The sequence below is a fragment of the Saccopteryx leptura genome, chromosome 1 (assembly GCF_036850995.1).
Source record: "Saccopteryx leptura isolate mSacLep1 chromosome 1, mSacLep1_pri_phased_curated, whole genome shotgun sequence".
Lineage (NCBI taxonomy): Eukaryota > Metazoa > Chordata > Mammalia > Chiroptera > Emballonuridae > Saccopteryx > Saccopteryx leptura.
This window is the reverse complement of record NC_089503.1, coordinates 35,874,225-35,891,770: the sequence shown is the minus strand read 5'-3', so window position 1 is coordinate 35,891,770 and position 17,546 is coordinate 35,874,225. Positions and strand designations below refer to the sequence as shown.

Sequence of the window (17,546 nt, the reverse complement as noted above, 5' to 3'; positions counted from 1 at the left end):
TTTTTAAGGAATTTGTCCATTTCACCTAAGTTGTCTAATATTTCTTTGTAAGTTGTCTAATATTTTGGCATACAGTTCTTCATAGTACTTTCTTACCTTTTTTTATTTCTACTGTGTCTGTTGTTACTTCACCACCCTCATTTCTAATTTTATTTATTTGAGTTCTTTCTCTTTTTTTCTTGATGAGTCTGGCTAAGGGTTCTTTTTCAAAGAACCAGTTCTTGGTTTCATTGATCCTCTCTATTGTTTTTTTAGTCTCTATGTCATTTATTTCTGCTCTGATCTTTATTATTTCCTTCCTTCTACTTCCTCTAGGCTTTACTTGCTATTTTTTTCTAGTTCTTTTAGTTGCAATATTAAGTTTTGGGTTTTTTTTAATCTTTTTCTAGCTTCATAAGGTATGCCTATAATGCTATGAACTTCTCTCTCAGAACTGTTTTTGCTGTGTCCCAGAGAGTTTGAGTTGTTGTATGCTCATTTTCATTTGTTTCAAGAAAATTTTTGATTTCTTCCTTGATCTCATTGTTTACCCAGTCATTGTTTAATAACATACTATTTAGTTTGCAAGTGTTTGAGTGTTTTTCAATTTTCCTATTTTAGTTGATTTCTAGTTTCATGCCATTGTGGTCGGAGAAGATGCTTGATGTGGTTTCGATCTTCTTAAATTTATTAAGACTCATTTTATGCCCTAATATGTGGTTTATCCTAGAAAATGTACCATGAACACTTAAAAAGAATGTATTTTCTGCTGCTTTAGGGTGAAAGGTTCTGAAGATATCTATTAAATTCAGTTGATCTAGTGTATCACTTAATTCTGTTGTGCCTTTCTTAATTTTCTTTCTTGAGGATCTATCCATTGATGTTAGTGGGGTATTGAAATCCCCTACTAATATAGTATTGCTGTTGATCTTGCCCTTTATGTCCATCAAAATCTGCTTTATATATTTAGGTGCTCCAATATTAGGTTCATATATATTTATAATGGTTATCTCTTCTTGTTCGATTGCTCCCTTTATCATTATGTACTGACCTTCTTTATCCCTTCCTATAGTCTTTGTTTTAAAGTCCATTTTGTCTGATATAAGTATTGCTACCCCAGCTTTTTTTTTCATTTCCATTTGCATGAAATATATTTTTCCATCCTTTTACTTTCAGTCAATGTGTATCTTTTGTTTTAAGGTGTGTCTCCTGTAGATAGCATATGTATGGGTTCTGTTTTCTTATCCATTCAGCTACCTTATGTCTTTTGATTGGAGCATGTAATCCATTTACATTTAATGTTATTATTGATATGTAGTTGTTTATTGCCATTTTATTCTTTAAAGCTATATTTCTCTTTAACTACATTCTTTTCCCAATTTGTTTTGTTTACAACAGGTCTCTTAACATTTCTTGCAGCATTGGTTTGGTTGTAATGAATTCCTTGAGTTTTTTTTTGTTTGTTTTTTTTTTTGTTTGTTTGTTTTTTGTTTTTTGTTTTTTTTTTTTGGTCTGGAAAGCTTTTTTTTTCTCCTTCTATTTTAAACAAAAACTTTGCTGGATAAAAAAAGTCTTGTTGCAGGCTTTTATTCTGCAATGCTTTGAATATGTCTTCCATTCCCTTATGACCTCAAGTGTTTCTGTTGAGAAATTGGATGTCATTCTTATGGAGGCTCCTTTGTAAGTGATAGCCTTTTTTCTCTAGCAGCTTTTAATATTTTCTCCTTATCTCTTAGTTTTGGTATTTTAGTTATGATGTGTCTTGGTGTAATTTTTTGGGGGGGATTCTCTTTAATGGAATTCTCTGTGCTTCTTGAACTTGTGTGACTTTTTCCTGCATCAATTTAGGGAAGTTTTCAGCTATGACTTCATTGAACAAAGTCTCTAACCCTTGTTCTTTCTTTTCTTCTTCAGGAACCCCTATGATGCATATGTTGTTTCTCTTTAGGTTGTCACAGAGCTGTCTTAGAGTTTCTTCAGATTTTTTTAGTCTCTTTTCTTTTTGATGCTCCACTTCTGTGCTTTCACTTATCTTGTCCTCTAAGTTGCTGATCCAATTCTCTGCTTCATCCAGCCTGCTTTTAATTCCTTCCAGTGTAGTCTTCATTTCTGATATTGTGTTTGTCATTTCTGTCTGGTTCCTCTTTATGATTTTCATGTCCTTTTTGATGCTTTTAATTTCTTTACTGCAGTGTTCTTTAAGTCCATCCGTTGTAGCTTTGAGATCTTTCAGCATCCTAAAAATCATTATTTTATACTCTGCATCCAGTAATTTGAGTACTTCCAATTTGTCCAAGACTTTATTGGAGGATTTATCTTGTTGAAGCATATGACTTATGCTTCTTTGCCTACCCATTATTCTCTATGTCTTGTAGGCTTCTTCCAGCTGTGATCTCCTTACCTAGTATAGCCTCTTTGAAGTCTTGATTTGTTTGTTTTCTTTTCAGTTTTCTTAACTCAGTAGTCATCTTGTTTACTGATTTCAGCAGAGGGCTTATTTGGAGTTGTATCTAGGAATGTGGTGGGTGTATCTTGAGACTATGAAGGCCTGATCTGTGCCAGCTTCTCTCTGGGGGCAGGGTGTTTTCACAGCTTCAGTAGGGGGAGGTGTATCTCAGATCTCCATGGAGACATGAGTTATTACCCCTCTTCCCCACTTCCTGTTTTCAGGTGTGTCTTGTTGCTCTGATTGGAGCTGGAGAGCTTTCTGGAGGTGGGTCACCTGGAACCACTTTAGGCTTGTGCTTTGTTGAGGGTTCAACCCCTCCCCCAGCTATAGCCACTTCCGTACTGGAAGAGTCAACTTCTCAGGTCATCCCATGCATTCCTCTGCCTGTCACCATCTGTCTCTCCCCACTTTCCTTTTGGAAGACAATCTAGCCCTCTCAGTTCACCTCATTCCCAGGTCCCCAGGCAAGTGGCTGTGAGCAATATTCCCCACTCTTCTCCTTGTAATGAGAGCCCTTCTGGGCTCTCAGTCTCATCTCACCTTAATTCCTGGAAGCAGGGGAGACCCACCACGCCTTGGCACTCCCTACCAAGCTTGGTGTGGCTTCTTCTTTGCTCCTCAGTTTTTAAGACCTGTTCTTTTAATCATAAGTTGGTTTTTCACACTGATTATTCCTAAATTAATTTGTAATCCAATTTGGTGGTGTGAGCTGGGAGTCTGTGCATCTGCTTATTCTACTGCTATCTTGGTTCTCCCAAACTTTATTTTTTTTAAGTAGGACAGACTCCTCTCACATACATTCCTACCAGGGATTTACTTGGCAACCCCTATCTGGGGTAGATGCTGGAATCAATTGAGCTATTTTAGCTCTTGAGGTTGATGTGCTGGAAACAATGGTGCCACTGGCTGAGATAGGAAAAGAGAGGGAAAAGGAAAAAGGGATGGGAAGAAAAGCAGATGATCACCTCTCTTGTGTGCCCTGACCAGGAATTAAACCCTGGATATTCATACACTGGACAGAGCTCTATCCACTGAGCAAACTTGCCAGGAAAGTAATAAACCTTTTTATTCCAAGTTTACTGATGGTTATTGCTGAAGATGTCTTATAAATCATAATAAAAACAAGGGCTGGTCCAGTCATTATCAATAATCTAAGACCTGCACGAAAGAGTAGAAATGGGTGTAAAAGCTGTTTACTAGGATACACACTCTTGCTCTGCATACATATCTAATTTTGAATAACATCAAGTCCTTTCAGCGATACCTCTGTTTCATCAACCAAATTAAGCTTTATCCCCTTAATGGGACAATGAAATTGACTCCTGTCTTTGGATTCCTGTCAGTATCTTCATAATTTTAGCTAACTTTGAAAATCATTGTGGCCAATACAATGGACATAGTAACCATTCTCCAGGCTTCTACTTTATGTGTAATTTGACCACCAAAAATTATTCGGTTTTGGTTACCATTATGATTTGAGGGAACAGTATAGAGACACCTACACAGCCAGAGAAGAAGGGTGTGTTGTCAAGCTTTATACAACTCATAGTAAGTAAACTGTAGGAAAACATGCACAAGATTAATGCACATTAACTTCAGCACAGTTCTTACCTCTAGGGAGAGGAAAGGAAGAAAAATTAGATAGGGCTTCAATAGTATCTATAACATTTTAAAAATAAGGTTTGGAGATAATAGGACAAAACATTTACTTATGTTCCTTTTTAGGGTTGAGCCCAGAAATGTTTTTTACATATTACTTCTTGTTCTTTTGTTTATGTTTAAAATGTTTCATAGCATTTTTTAAAAAGTCTGTATATATGGTGAATATTAACTTATTGTTTATCTGATTTCCGCTAACAGTCTATCTCCAGAAATAATTCATATTGCAAATCTTTTGTATCATTCTAGGGAAATTTTAGGATTATGTTGTTGAATGTATAACCAATAGATGCATGAGGCTATCGATCATTAAAAAATAACTAGTTGAGGCCCTGGCCAGTGGCTCAGTGGTAGAGCGTCGGCCGGACGTGCAGAAGTCCCAGGTTCCATTCCTGGCCAGGGCACACAGGAGAAGCGCCCATCTGCTTCTCCACCCCTCCCCCTCTCCTTCCTCTCTGTCTCTCTCTTCCCCTCCCGCAGCCGAGGCTCCCCTGGAGCAAAGATGGCCCGGGCGCTGGGGATGGCTCCTTGGCCTCTGCCCCAGGCGCTAGAGTGGCTCTGGTCGCAACAGAGCGACGCCCCGGAGGGGCAGAGCATGGCCCCGTGGTGGGCAGAGCATCGCCCCCTGGTGGGCGTGCCGGGTGGATCCTGGTCAGGCGCATGCCAGAGTCTGTCTGACTTAATCTCCCCATTTCCGGCTTCAGAAAAATACAGAAAAAAAAATTTTTTTTTTAAAATAACTAGTTGAAACTGAGATATGCTGGAAGTATAAAACTCTCAGTAGCAGTCTACTACATGTTAAAATAATAATATTTTAATATAACTCAAATAAAATATATAAGTAAATTTAATTAATTTTACCTGTCTCCTTTTACTTTTTAAATGTGACTGCCAAACCTTGACAGTTGGAAAAATTAAATGTTTATCCACTGTCATACAGTTAGCTTTTATTATAGTGAACCTTCAGTGATAAGTTTCAAATCTTAGCTACTTTGCTATATTGACTTTTTTTCTGAAGTACACGGGGTCCTTGAGTTACGACAGTCTCAACATATGACATTTCAAATTTACAACACTTATTCCCATAAAACCTTAAAAAAATAAGATGTCAGTGTTTAGCTTTATTAGTACTAAACTTATGGACTACATGGGCAAGCTAGTTTGATTTGTACAGCAGAAGAAGATACAGTAATGTGGCATATGAGTTAGAGAGTTAACATCCCCCTGTTCACTTACCTATGCCATTCTGGACTGTTAAAAACACAAAGGTTCCATTTGTGTTAGGCCAGGGTAGGTGTGTGTTGACTTACTCCAAAATTTGGGTTACATAACTGTTGTAGGAACAGAACTGTGTCATAACCGAAGGTCCCCCAGTACTCAAGTGGATAATGTGTCATGCTTATGTAAATATAGTTTGAATTATTGGCTTAAGTTTACATATCTCAACAATATTATACTCAACAGGAAATATGAGTTCTTTGGTACAGTATTTATAACATTCTGTGTTTTTGAAGTTAAGGATGTCACTAAGTAACTGCTTTCAAACATGGTCACAAGTTAAAGTGACCTGGGGAATGTTTTAGGAGTAGAGATTCCTAGGCCTGACCCTAAATTCTAGTATTTTTTTTAAAACCACACTTTTTAAAAATTGAAGTTTAAACTTAGAACCATATTTATAATGTGCATGGGTTCTCAGTTAAAAAAATGAATCTTTTATTATATGAGAAAAGGCTATTTTTATATACTCAGTAGATAACATATGTATGAATTGGTCAATAAAAGTTTAGTTAATGAAAATTTTAATCTTTTGTTCTTTCTCAATATTTGTTGATACAAAGATGATTTTATTAAACCCCAAAATCATAAAAATTATGAAAGCCACAAAAATTAATGGAAATGTGTCTACATATTTTTTAATTTATTTTCAGATTAATTTTTTGAAGACTGAAATGGAAAGAAAGAGCAAAATGATTCGAGATCTTCAGAATGAGGTAAGACATATTTCAGGCAAATTTTATATAAATCAAGAAATATACACAAACTCATTGGATTTGCCAAAAGCTTTGGAGTATTGATCACATGGAGATTTGATCTTTAGCTATATACTAATGGAGAAGAACTATAAAGTTAAGAATTTCAGAGTAGATAATCCCTACTTTTACATATATTTAAGAAAGTTATGTCTACATATCTCTATTTTTATTTCTAATTATATTTCACTTTAGATACATTAAAAATGTAATTTTAGTTTATAAATTTGTTTACCAAATAAATTCACAGACATGAAGAAGAGAGCTGGCTAGAAATTAACTTCATGCTAGCAAGAACCTATTTAGACTGAAAAATGTATGTGTGAATTCTAGAGTAATGTAGATTTGAATAAAATAAGCTGTAACCACTTTTATTATAGTCTTTAAAAGAAGTGTCTAATACTTGCATTGGCAGTTTAATATCTTCAAACATCTTTAAAAAAATGTTTTCACTGCACCAAGATATCTGGCTAACCTGTGAGTATAGCAGGTTATTAATATATCCCCTGTACTAAAACAAGTTATTAGTGATAAGAATGCATTGGATTTAAATTTTGATGATAATGTTTTATTAAAAGTCAATTCCCTTTAGGATTCACATCTCAAAGGAAAAAAAACCCATTAAATTCTAAAAGTAAGGCTACAAAGAATTGACTATAATTCTTGGGATAAATACTAGAAAATATTAAAATGTGGTTGTCTTTTTAGTAGTATTGTTATTTTGTTATATGATTACAAAGTTACATTGTAAGTGACCTTTCTCAATCATATTTTTCACATACACTTTGTATTTTTAGTGCATGAACTTGTAGAATATGAGGTTTCCCACAACGTAAATATTGATTGATACTAGATATGTTGCCATATTTTATAACATACTGTCTCTAATTCTGATGTCTCTTATGTAATTCATCTGTGTGCATTCAGTTGCTTATTTTTCACTTTATATTTATATATTGTATGGTTATAATAATTATAAAATATTGTACCAGAAAATAAAACAAATAAATATATAGAAAATTGGGGTTTTTTTATGACTTTCATATATTTTCTATATGTCCAAAGATCAGAATTCTATTCCACTTTACACTTTCAATACATCCTCTCTCTAATTTCATTTTTAATTTTCTTTAGTGTTATTTATTCTCCACCCCAGGGTAAAATAAATTTATCTATATTGGTCCTCAATGTAAAAAATATTAAATATAGATATAGAAATACTAGGCAAATCAGGCATTGGGACGAAATCTTTGTGTAGTTGAAACTCCTTAATGCAATGTGTGTAATAATGTTTAGGACTTTATAAATTGCTATACTTGGCTTAGATTAGTATTGAAATAGTTTATATTAAGTTAGCAGATAGAGTTAAAGGGAAGAAAGAGATCAAAAAAGGAAGGAAAGAAGGAAAAAAGGAAGCAAGGAAGAAAGGATGAAATAAAGAAAGGGAAGATAAAAGGAAGGAAAGAAGGACAAAAAGAAGGAAGGAAAAAAGGAAGGAAGAAAGGAAGGAAGGAAGGAAGGAAGGAAGGAAGGAAGCAAAAAAGTGAGGAAGGAAGCAAGGAAGGAAGGAGGGAAGGAGGGAAGGAGAAAAGGAAGAAAGAAAAAGGAGGAAGGAAATGTTAAACCTCATTTCTCTTCTATAGTGTATGCTTTAAAATAGATTCTTATGATTAATTTTTTTAGGCTTATTCAAGATAGTTCAAGTTAAGGATAAAATAAGTAATAATACTAAATAATAATAATAATAAAATCAGAAACCAGTGGACTTTCTCCCTGTTGATGAAAATCAGAAATTTGTCAAAGCTACTATCTTTCAGTGACAGGCTTTCCCCTCTTACTATTTCATGGCTCAAGTTTTCCTGTCTCTCAGTTCCTTGGCTCATCTATTTTTTTGCATGGCTCATATAGTTGTTGTTGTTTTTTTAATGATTTTTTTATTGCTGTTATAAGTGCATGGAAGGAAAATTTGCCAGAAGTTAAGTCATTGTCCATCTGTGAATTTACAAATAGTTTTAATAGCCATTGATACATATCCAGGCATATGAGGAATAGAACCTGAGTTTTTAGGAGCAATCTACCAGTTTCTGTACTCAGGGGTTTTTGTTTGTTTGTTTTTTGTATTTTTCTGAAGCTGGAAAAGGGAAAATACAGTCAGACAGACTCCCTCATGCGCCCTACAGGGATCCACCCGGCATGCCCACCAGGGGCGACGCTCTGCCCACCAGGGGGCGATGCTCTGCCCCTCTGGGGCGTCGCTCTGCCGCGACCAGAGCCACTCTAGCGCCTGGGGCAGAGGCCAAGGAGCCATCCCCAGCGCCCGGGCCATCTTTGCTCCAATGGAGCCTTGGCTGCGGGAGGGGAAGAGAGAGACAGAGAGAAAGGAGGGGGGGGTGGAGAAGCAAATGGGCGCTTCTCCTATGTGCCCTGGCCGGGAATCGAACCTGGGTCCCCCCGCATGCCAGGCCGACGCTCTACCGCTGAGCAAACTGGCCAGGGCCTCTGTACTCAGTTTTGGCAAAAATAAAAATTCTCTGATAAAGAGAATAGTTAAAGTTCTGTAACATGGCAGGAGTCACATCTACCATGCAGAGCCCAAAGTGTAGACAAGAGAATTTATAGCAAACACCTGGATGCAGGTGGGCTGAGTTCGATGAGAGAGGCAACCGCAAGGAGGGGTGAGAGGGTTAGTTTTATACTCTGCTGCCTCCTTCTGGCAGTTTCTGTTGATGCTGGTGAGCAGGCCTCCTCTGGCCTGGGTAGAGCTATTCTTCTGTTTTGCCTCCTGCCTCCCTTGGTAACTAGCTCCTTCTGCTGTTTCGTCTCCTGCCTTCGGTGGTACAGGGCTGTTGTGGTAACTGAATTCTGTTTGGTCAACTTAAAGATTAAGTACAATTCATCACATTCTGACTGAGGAAGGTTTAGGAAGGGGCAGTTTTGATCCCTGAGGATTAATTTTTCCCTAACAAATAGCACTTATTATTAAGACATACAGGGATTTCACAAAATTGTTAGAGGAGCTAAATATACAGCTTGTATGCTGAGCTTTAGGAACAACTCCATAAGCGTACCCAGTACTTGTGGTCTTAAGGCAGGCAGGGCTTTCTCTGCAAGATCAGGAAGCTGCAAGCCAGCTTGATGACCTCATCTGGTATCCCACAGCCTTATTCCTGGTATATAAGACAATGAATAACATCTAGATCACTAGTTTCTGTATGTACCTATTGCAGGGTTCATATCTGATAAGGAAAACCTAAGTCTGCCCCGGAACTTCAGTGAAACTTTAGAAATATAGAGGATATATTTGTTTTATTTCTAATTTGTCTGTGTTGATTATTCCTTTGAAATCTGGGATTAGCACTAAAAAATGTTCACATTGTGAAATGTGAAACTGTTTTCAAAATTTTGTAACTTATGTATTAATGAATTTTTTTTAAAAAAAAAGGTAGGGGTCAAGGTAACCAGTTTTAATATATGACAGGTCATCATTGAAGGGTTTTGAGTAACTCAGAAATGCACTGTAAGTACCATTGATAGAGCATTCAATTGTGCATATGTGCATGTTAAATATCTTGTGTGAAAATATGGCATCTTGCCTACTTTTTCTTTTTTTTTAAGTGAGAAGTGGGGAGGCAGAGAGACAGGATCCTGCTAGGGGGCGATGTTCTCCTCATTTGTGGCCGCTGTTCCATTTGCTTGGCAATCAAGCTATTTTAGTGCCTAAAGTGAAGACATGGAGCCATCCTCAGAGTCTGGGACCAAATTGCTAGAACCATTCAAGTCATAGCTGTGAGAGGGGAAGAGAAAGATAAAGAGAGAGAAGGGAAGTGAGAGTGTAGAAGGAGATGGTCACTTCTCCTATGTGCCCTGACCAGAAATTGAACCTGGGACTTCCACATCCAGGGCCGAAGCTCTACTGCTGAGCCAACCAGCCAGGGCCATATCTTACATATTCTTATGATGTCTTTTCACTATGCTTTTGTCTGAATTATTTTCTCAATTGATGCTTAATCTTTGAAGTTAGAATCCTACCTTCTCTAGATGAAACGTTACCATTAATTTTTTTTTTAATCAAAGAATCACAGGGCCAGGAATTTGTGTATAGTGAACATAAATTAAGAGCACACTTGCCTGAGAAGTCTGTGGTGCAATGCATAGAGCATCAGACTGGGATGCAGAGGACCCAGGTTCAAAACCTCGAGGTCACTGGCTTGAGCACAGGCTCATCTAACTTGAGTGTGGGGTTGTCAGGTTGAGTGTGGGATCATTGACATGACCTCATGGTTGCTGGCTTGAGTCCAAAGCTGTCTGGCTTGAAGCCCAAGGTTGCTGGCTTAAGCAAGGGTTCACTTACTCTGTTATAGTCCCCTGGTCAAGGAACATATGACAAAGCAATCAATGAAAAACTAAGAAACTGCAATGAAGAATTAATGCTTCTCATTTCTCTCCCTTCCTATCAGTCTGACCCTTCTCCCTTTCTGTCCCTGTATCTCTCTCTCTCTGTCTCTATCCCCAAAAAACGACCACACTTAATCTGTCTGTTCTTAATACCAGTGAATTACATGAATTGAATAAACTTTGGACACTACCTCCAAATGTGGACTTTGAGGCAGATTTACCTAATTTGTTATATTCTCTACAGTAGGGATGCTTAGAGACCCTGCAAGATATAAAGATTAATATCAACTAATCTCAGATCATTCTGAAATTATTTGATAACAAAATAAGTGTAGGTGAATATGCATATATATATTCAAATGATAGAGTCTGGATTCTGAGAAGAAGTTCATGAATAAAAGAAAACAAAAATAAATAAATAAATAAATGTTAATAATCTTCAATCTAGAGAGAACTCTAATAAATTTTAAGAAAAAAAAACATTTTGTTTTAACTCTCATGACTGTAAATCTCTATAATATAAACTATTCCATCTTTCCTTAATAAACACATTCAAGTAAGGATGATGGGATATTTCATAATAAAATAGAATGTACTTCAAGGTCATCACTCTGAAAATGGATTCTCGTGCTTGCCTGCAGATGAATAAGTGTAAGAGTTTGAATCAAATATTTACTGAGTCCAGGACACCCTTGAGATGCTTTCAAATAATTCCATTACATGTTTTCATTTTATTTCTGCTCATTTGCCTTTTCCAGTGATTATTTCTGAGAAGTTTTGGTTAACTGGATATTCTGGTGAGTTGTATATACAGTGTTTAAAGTTTACTATAACCCATCTACTATATTTTAGATGCTAAGGCTACTGGATCCTAGTACTCCAAACTGATTGGCTTAGAACAACAAACATGTACTTGTAGTTTTCAAAGCTAGAAGTCTAAAATCAGTGTCAGCAGGGCCATACTCCTTCTGAAGATCCTAGGGAAGAACTAATTTTTCATTTTCTGACTCTCTGGTGTGTCCTAGTCATTCTTGACATTTTTTGGTTTGTCAAGAACCTCTACTTCCATCTTTATATGGCCTTTTCTATGTGTTTCTTTGTGTTCTCCCCTATTCTTATACAGATACCAGTTACTGAATTTAGGGCCTACTCTAATCCAGTGTAACTTGGTTGTAACTTAATGACATGTGCAATGACCCTATTTATAAATAAAGTCAAGTTCTGAAGATTCCAGGTAGACATGAATTTTGACTTCATCATCTCTGGCATTTTGTATATTCCAAGTAAACAGTTTAAGAATTTATTTTTTAAACCAGGAAGGTGTGAATATAATATTAAGTATAAGTCTGTCTATAGAAGTACTTTAATATTACTTATTTAGTTGCATATATAAGGTTTATTGTCTATACAGTATATTCATTTCTAGAATAAACATGTTACTTCTTAGTTTTGTTCCAACATTAAATTTCAATTATAACACAATAACTTCTGACCATGAAGACTGTAAACATATTTTAATATTGCATAGTAATATTTGTCCATGTACTATATAATGATACAAAAATAATGAAAACTACACAAAACAATTACAATAAATACATTGAAATAAGCACTGTACAATAAAATATTGTAAGGGGACAGATAAGGGCAATATCTTCAGTGAAGGGGTAGCTTTTGAAAGAAATGAAAGGATTAGATTTTGCAGTGATTTTTTCATGATCAAAACAGCAATTATAGAAGTGGTTGAGCTTTCAAAAGTTCCCATATAAGTGAAAAGATGGTTGTTTATTGCTGTGAAGAAAGCAGTTAACTTATTTTTTTATTTAAGTGAGAGGTGGGAAGGCAGAGAGACAAACTCCTGCATGCTCCTGGGATCTATCCGACAATCTCCCTACCAGGTGAAGCTCTGTCCACCTGTGGCCGCTGCTCCATTTCTTGCCAACTGAGCTATTTTAACACCTGAGATATGTCATGATGCCATCCTTAGCACCCAGGGTCAACTTGCTCAAATCATTTGAGCCATGGGAGAGAGATAGGAGGAAAAGGGAGAGAGAGAGATAAGGGGAACAGGTAGGGGTGCAGAAACAGATAGTCACTTCTCCTGTGTGCTCTAACACAGAATTGAACCCAGTACTCCCACACACCTGGCCAACACTTTACTCCTGAGCCAACTGACCAGGGAAAAAGCAGTTAATTTTAATTGTAGCTGAATCCAGTTTCAGTTCAGCTTACTTGAAAATCAGTGCTGTAAGTGTGTGTTATAAGAAGCTGTTGGGACTGTCAATCAGATTGATTTGGTCAAAGCATAGTACACAGAAAAATGAAAAATAAATCTGGAAATTTCCACTATCAGATAAAACTACATCAGTGAACTTTCTACTGTGAAAGCACACAGAATTTTTACTCAGCATTTCAGAAGTAAGCCAAGACTGCTGTTTTATTAGAGATTAGGATCTACCTTAAATTTTGTTTTATTTACTGTTGCAATCAATTATTTCTGCCAAGTTGTAATTTCCTGCTTCTGAATGTTGGCTAGATGTCAACATTGTAAACAATTTCAGGAATGATTCTCAGTTGAAACTGTGTGATGTCTGTGCCCGGATGCACCTGGGTCACTCTTTCTGTTCTGTGATCGAAGGATATATTGTTTTCTCTGCTAGGCTTCAAGTAAAAGGAAAGGTTTGATTTTTATTTCATGCCTTTTGTAAACATTATTTGATATGTTTTAGGGCTTCAGAATATTGCTAATTTTGTAAGTGAGAGAAAATGCATAGGAGACATTTAACACATATTTAGACATTTAGGTCTTGACAAGTGGAAACTATCATCATCATCGTTATCATCATGATCATCATATTCATGGGCTTTAATTAAGGCATCAATAGGCAATGCTATGTACAAATAAATATTTGCCTAGGAAATGATTCTCGACATACAAAGGATTACACAAAATATCTATATCTCACTCAAATAAAAATATCAAGGTAAGCCTGACCTGTGGTGGCGCAGTGGATAAAGCGTCGACCTGGAAATGCAGAGGTCGCCGGTTTGAAACCCTGGGCTTGCCTGGTCAAGGCACATATGGGAGTTGATGCTTCCAGCTCCTCCCCCCTTCTCTCTCCTCTCTCTCTCTGTCTCTCTCTCTCCTCTCTAAAATGAATAAATAAAAATAAAATAAAAATTAAAAAAAAATATCAAGGTAAGACAGGAATCTATCTTTTTAACTTCTAGACAATATCATTCTATTCTCATAATCTCTCTCTCTCTCTCCCTCCCTCCCTCTCTCTCTCTCTCTCTCTCTCTCTCTCTCTGGCAAACAAGACAACAAAAACCATTTGATTCACATCTTACCAGCTAAGAAAAATATAGCCAAAAGAGACTGTCATTTCAGACTGCACCAGCAGATACATCCCAGGAAAAATCTTAACTTGTGTTGGGCAAATGAGTTTGTAATATTTGTATTTTTGAGTTTGCTCACTCTTATTGTTAAAAATGGTACTGGGCAGCACCAGGTATGTGATCTGTGAAGTTGCAAATTATCTTCCTGCTTGGGAGCTGCCATTGTTTGCTAATGAGTGCTGAAGGAGAAGCCCCTTTGTTCAGAGAAGGAGAGGAAAAAGGAAGAGGGAGAGAGAAGCCAAGATGGCAGGGAAAGAGAGAGAAGCCAGTTTTTCAGAGTAAGAAGCCATGTTGGCAGATGGGGAACCAGAGGTGAGGGGCTTTGGGACTGGTGAGGCCTTTGATTCTAAGAGGAACTAGAGAAGATTCTCCTGGTTGTGGAAACACGGAATGTGTCAGTAGCTTTGTGAGCTCTGAATAAAGAAGGAAGTGTGTTCCCTGTGTGTTTGCTCATTGGCTGGTATGAGGCTTGAATAAAGGAATAGCCCACTGTTTTTTTTGGCTTCACTGTTCCTTTACTGTCTGCCCAAATTCAATGAGAACCTGCATGTGCATGGCCACAACAGCTGTGACTGCTGGCCCTACAACTTGTTTGCATGTCTGAGTCAATCACCATAACCAGGGGAATGGGGCACTTTATTTGGTCAAGTTTGAGTTATATTTTTACCCTTTTGTTAGATAGCATCAATTTTACTCAAACACAGATAGATTTGCTACAAGAAAGGAAGTTTCATTCCAAGGGTGACTAGGTATTAGGCTGATAAAATAAAATGTACCTAGAGAACCATCAAACACATACCAATTTCCTTACTATCCCTCAGATCAGAGCATGTCAGAAATATTTTCATCACCATAGCTTTTTTAGCAGTGCTCCCTTGCATACAATTCAAACCCATTCCAAACATATTAAGGATCATCACTTGTCTCCTTTTCTGTTTACTTGCTACATTCAAATTCTCAATAAAAAATAGCACTAAGGAAGCTGTAGTAAATATAACATTAGGTAAACGATTATCTCTATCTCTGTACCTGGAAAGAAATTGGAGAACTGCTTTGTTTTTAATATCAGAGAGTCACTATTCTGCTCTATGTGATTCTCAGCCCTCCTTCACTTTATTATCTCCTCCTTTGTGTTTCATTCTTTCAATATTAGTACAGGAAACTAACTGGGTAACCATTCTCTATGTCCCAACTTGAAATGGGTTTCATATCCTCTATTATACCTTTATACTTTAAGTAGTCATTAACTCAAGATTATTGAATATGAAAGGGTAATGGAGCTACAACTAAGTATAACAAAAGGGATTTCATGAGGGACTTTACTTAAGCAAGTTTGAAAGAATGAAATGAAACAGAAGAATAAATAGACCCAAATAATTTGTGAATACCTTCAAAAATAAATGTGCACGTAACATCCCATTTAATCCATAGTAGAAATCTATAAGATACAAGTTTATAAATTTTTGTATTAGTTTTATTGTTAGAATTACTATATGGGCCTGACCTGTGGTGGTGCAGTGGATAAAGCGTTGACCTGGAAATGCTGAGGTCGCCAGTTCGAAACCCTGGGCTTGCCTAGTTAAGGCACATATGGGAGTTGATGCTTCCAGCTCTTCCCCCCTTCTCTCTCTCTGTCTCTCTCTCTCCTCTCTCTCTCTCCTCTCTAAAATGAATAAATTTAAAAAAATTAAAAAAAAAGAATTACTATATGGAATAGCTTTTTGTTTATGCAAACTTTTAAAATTCAAAAATGTTCATCTGTATTTTTGAACACACTGGGGTCAAGTTTTTTCTTATTTCCTTAATAGAGCAAATATATAAGTATTAATTTTATAGTGTTTATTTCTTAGGGAAAATTGGCATGGTAATCAACTATTTTTTGAGTTTATCTTTGTGTAATTTTATTCCAGAAAGCCATCGTGTATCTAAAATAATAAATTTTTGTTTCAATGAAAAGCAGCAAATTCATTTTACTATAACAAACTACTAAAATATAAGGCCTCAATTTAAAATAACTTGTAGCCTTGTTCTAAAATCCATGAGTAACAGAAAAATCTGGCACCCCATCTTGTTTTTTATTCTTTATAGCAGTTAACACTTGAAATTATATTATATAATTCATTAACTGTCCACTATCATTCTTCTCCACTGTTTTTGCTTTTGTGTGTGTCTCTCTCTCTTTTCCATTGTAGTAAAAACAATCAAATAATGGTGAGAATGTAAAATGCACTTTGGAAGGCAGTTTGGCAGAGTCTTACAAAATTTATTATACTCTTACTTTACAATTGAGCAATCATGCTTGTTGATATTTATTTAAAGATGTTGACAAGTTAAGTCCACATTAAAACCTGCATATGGATGTTTATAGTAAGTTTTTCATAATTTCCAAAACCTTGTAACAACCTTTGTCAGTAGGTTAATGCAGTGGTCCCTAACCCCCGGGCCGTGGACCGGTAGTGGTCTGTGGGCCATTTGGTACTGGTCTGCAGAGAAAGAATACATAACTTACATTATTTCTGTTTTATTTATATTTAAGTCTGAATGATGTTTTATTTTTTTAAAATGACCAGATTTCTTCTGTTACATCCATCTAAGACTCACTCTTGATGCTTGCCTCGGTCACGTGATACATTTATTCGTCCCACCCTAAAGGCCGGTCCGTGAAAATATTTTCTGACATTAAATCGGTCGTGGCCCAGAAAAGATTGGGGACCACTGGGTTAATGGATAAATAAACTGTGAAAATCCAGATTATGGAATATTATTATATTCTAAAAAGAAATGAACTATAAAGTCATGAAAAGACATAGAGGAAAATTAAGTATATATTACTAAATATAAAGAGTCAATTTGACAGGGCTATATACTTATGATTCCAATTATATGGTGTTATGGAAATAGCTAACCTATAGTAGAAGTAAAAAGCTAGATGTAAAACTGAAGGTGCCAGGGGTTTGGGGGTGGGAAAGATGGATAGGTAGAACACAGAAGATTTTTATGCAATGAAACTACTTTGTGCGAGATACTATATTGATGAATACCTGTCGTTATACATTTGCCCAAACTCATGAAATGTGCAATACCAAAAGTGAACCATAATGTAAACTATGGGTGGTAACGATGTGTTTGTTAATGTAGGTTCTCATTACCTACATCTACCTCCCTGGTACGGGACTTTGATAATAGGATAAGCTATATAAAAGTGAGGGCAAGGGGTTTATGGTAAATCTCTGTATCTTCCTCTAAAGTTTCAATGAAACTAAAACAGCTCTAAAAAATAAAATCTATAAAACACTCACACACAAAATGTAATCTGCCTTATTCACGATATTTAAAATATTCAGTACAATGTTTTTAATAACATTTTTTATTTAATTGTGTTTACATGGATTCTAGGGTCACCCCGAATGCCTCCCCCCTCTCCCCTATTCCCTTCAACTTTTCCCTTGCCCCCCCTCCCTATAATACCCTCCTCCCTTCCCTTCAGGTTTATCCCATCCTATCATCCCCTTTACCTCTGTCCTCTTTTCCTCTGGCCCCTTTGATCCCTCCTCTGTCTCAATTCCGTTCCTCAGTTCTCATTATTCCTTGGATTCCTCAAATGAGTGAGGTCATATGATATTTTTCTTTCTCTG

At 36.4% G+C, this 17,546-nt stretch overlaps 1 protein-coding gene across 2 annotated transcripts in view; it reads left to right on the top strand.

Annotated features, from left to right (window-relative positions):
• Nucleotides 1-17,546, top strand: part of LUZP2 (leucine zipper protein 2) — a 470,561-nt gene that overhangs the window by 270,128 nt on the left and 182,887 nt on the right. For both annotated transcript variants that reach the window (XM_066364200.1, XM_066364208.1), the window contains exon 5: nucleotides 6,016-6,078. In XM_066364200.1, coding sequence (XP_066220297.1) covers nucleotides 6,016-6,078 — 63 coding nt within the window. The remainder of the gene's footprint in view (nucleotides 1-6,015; nucleotides 6,079-17,546) is intronic.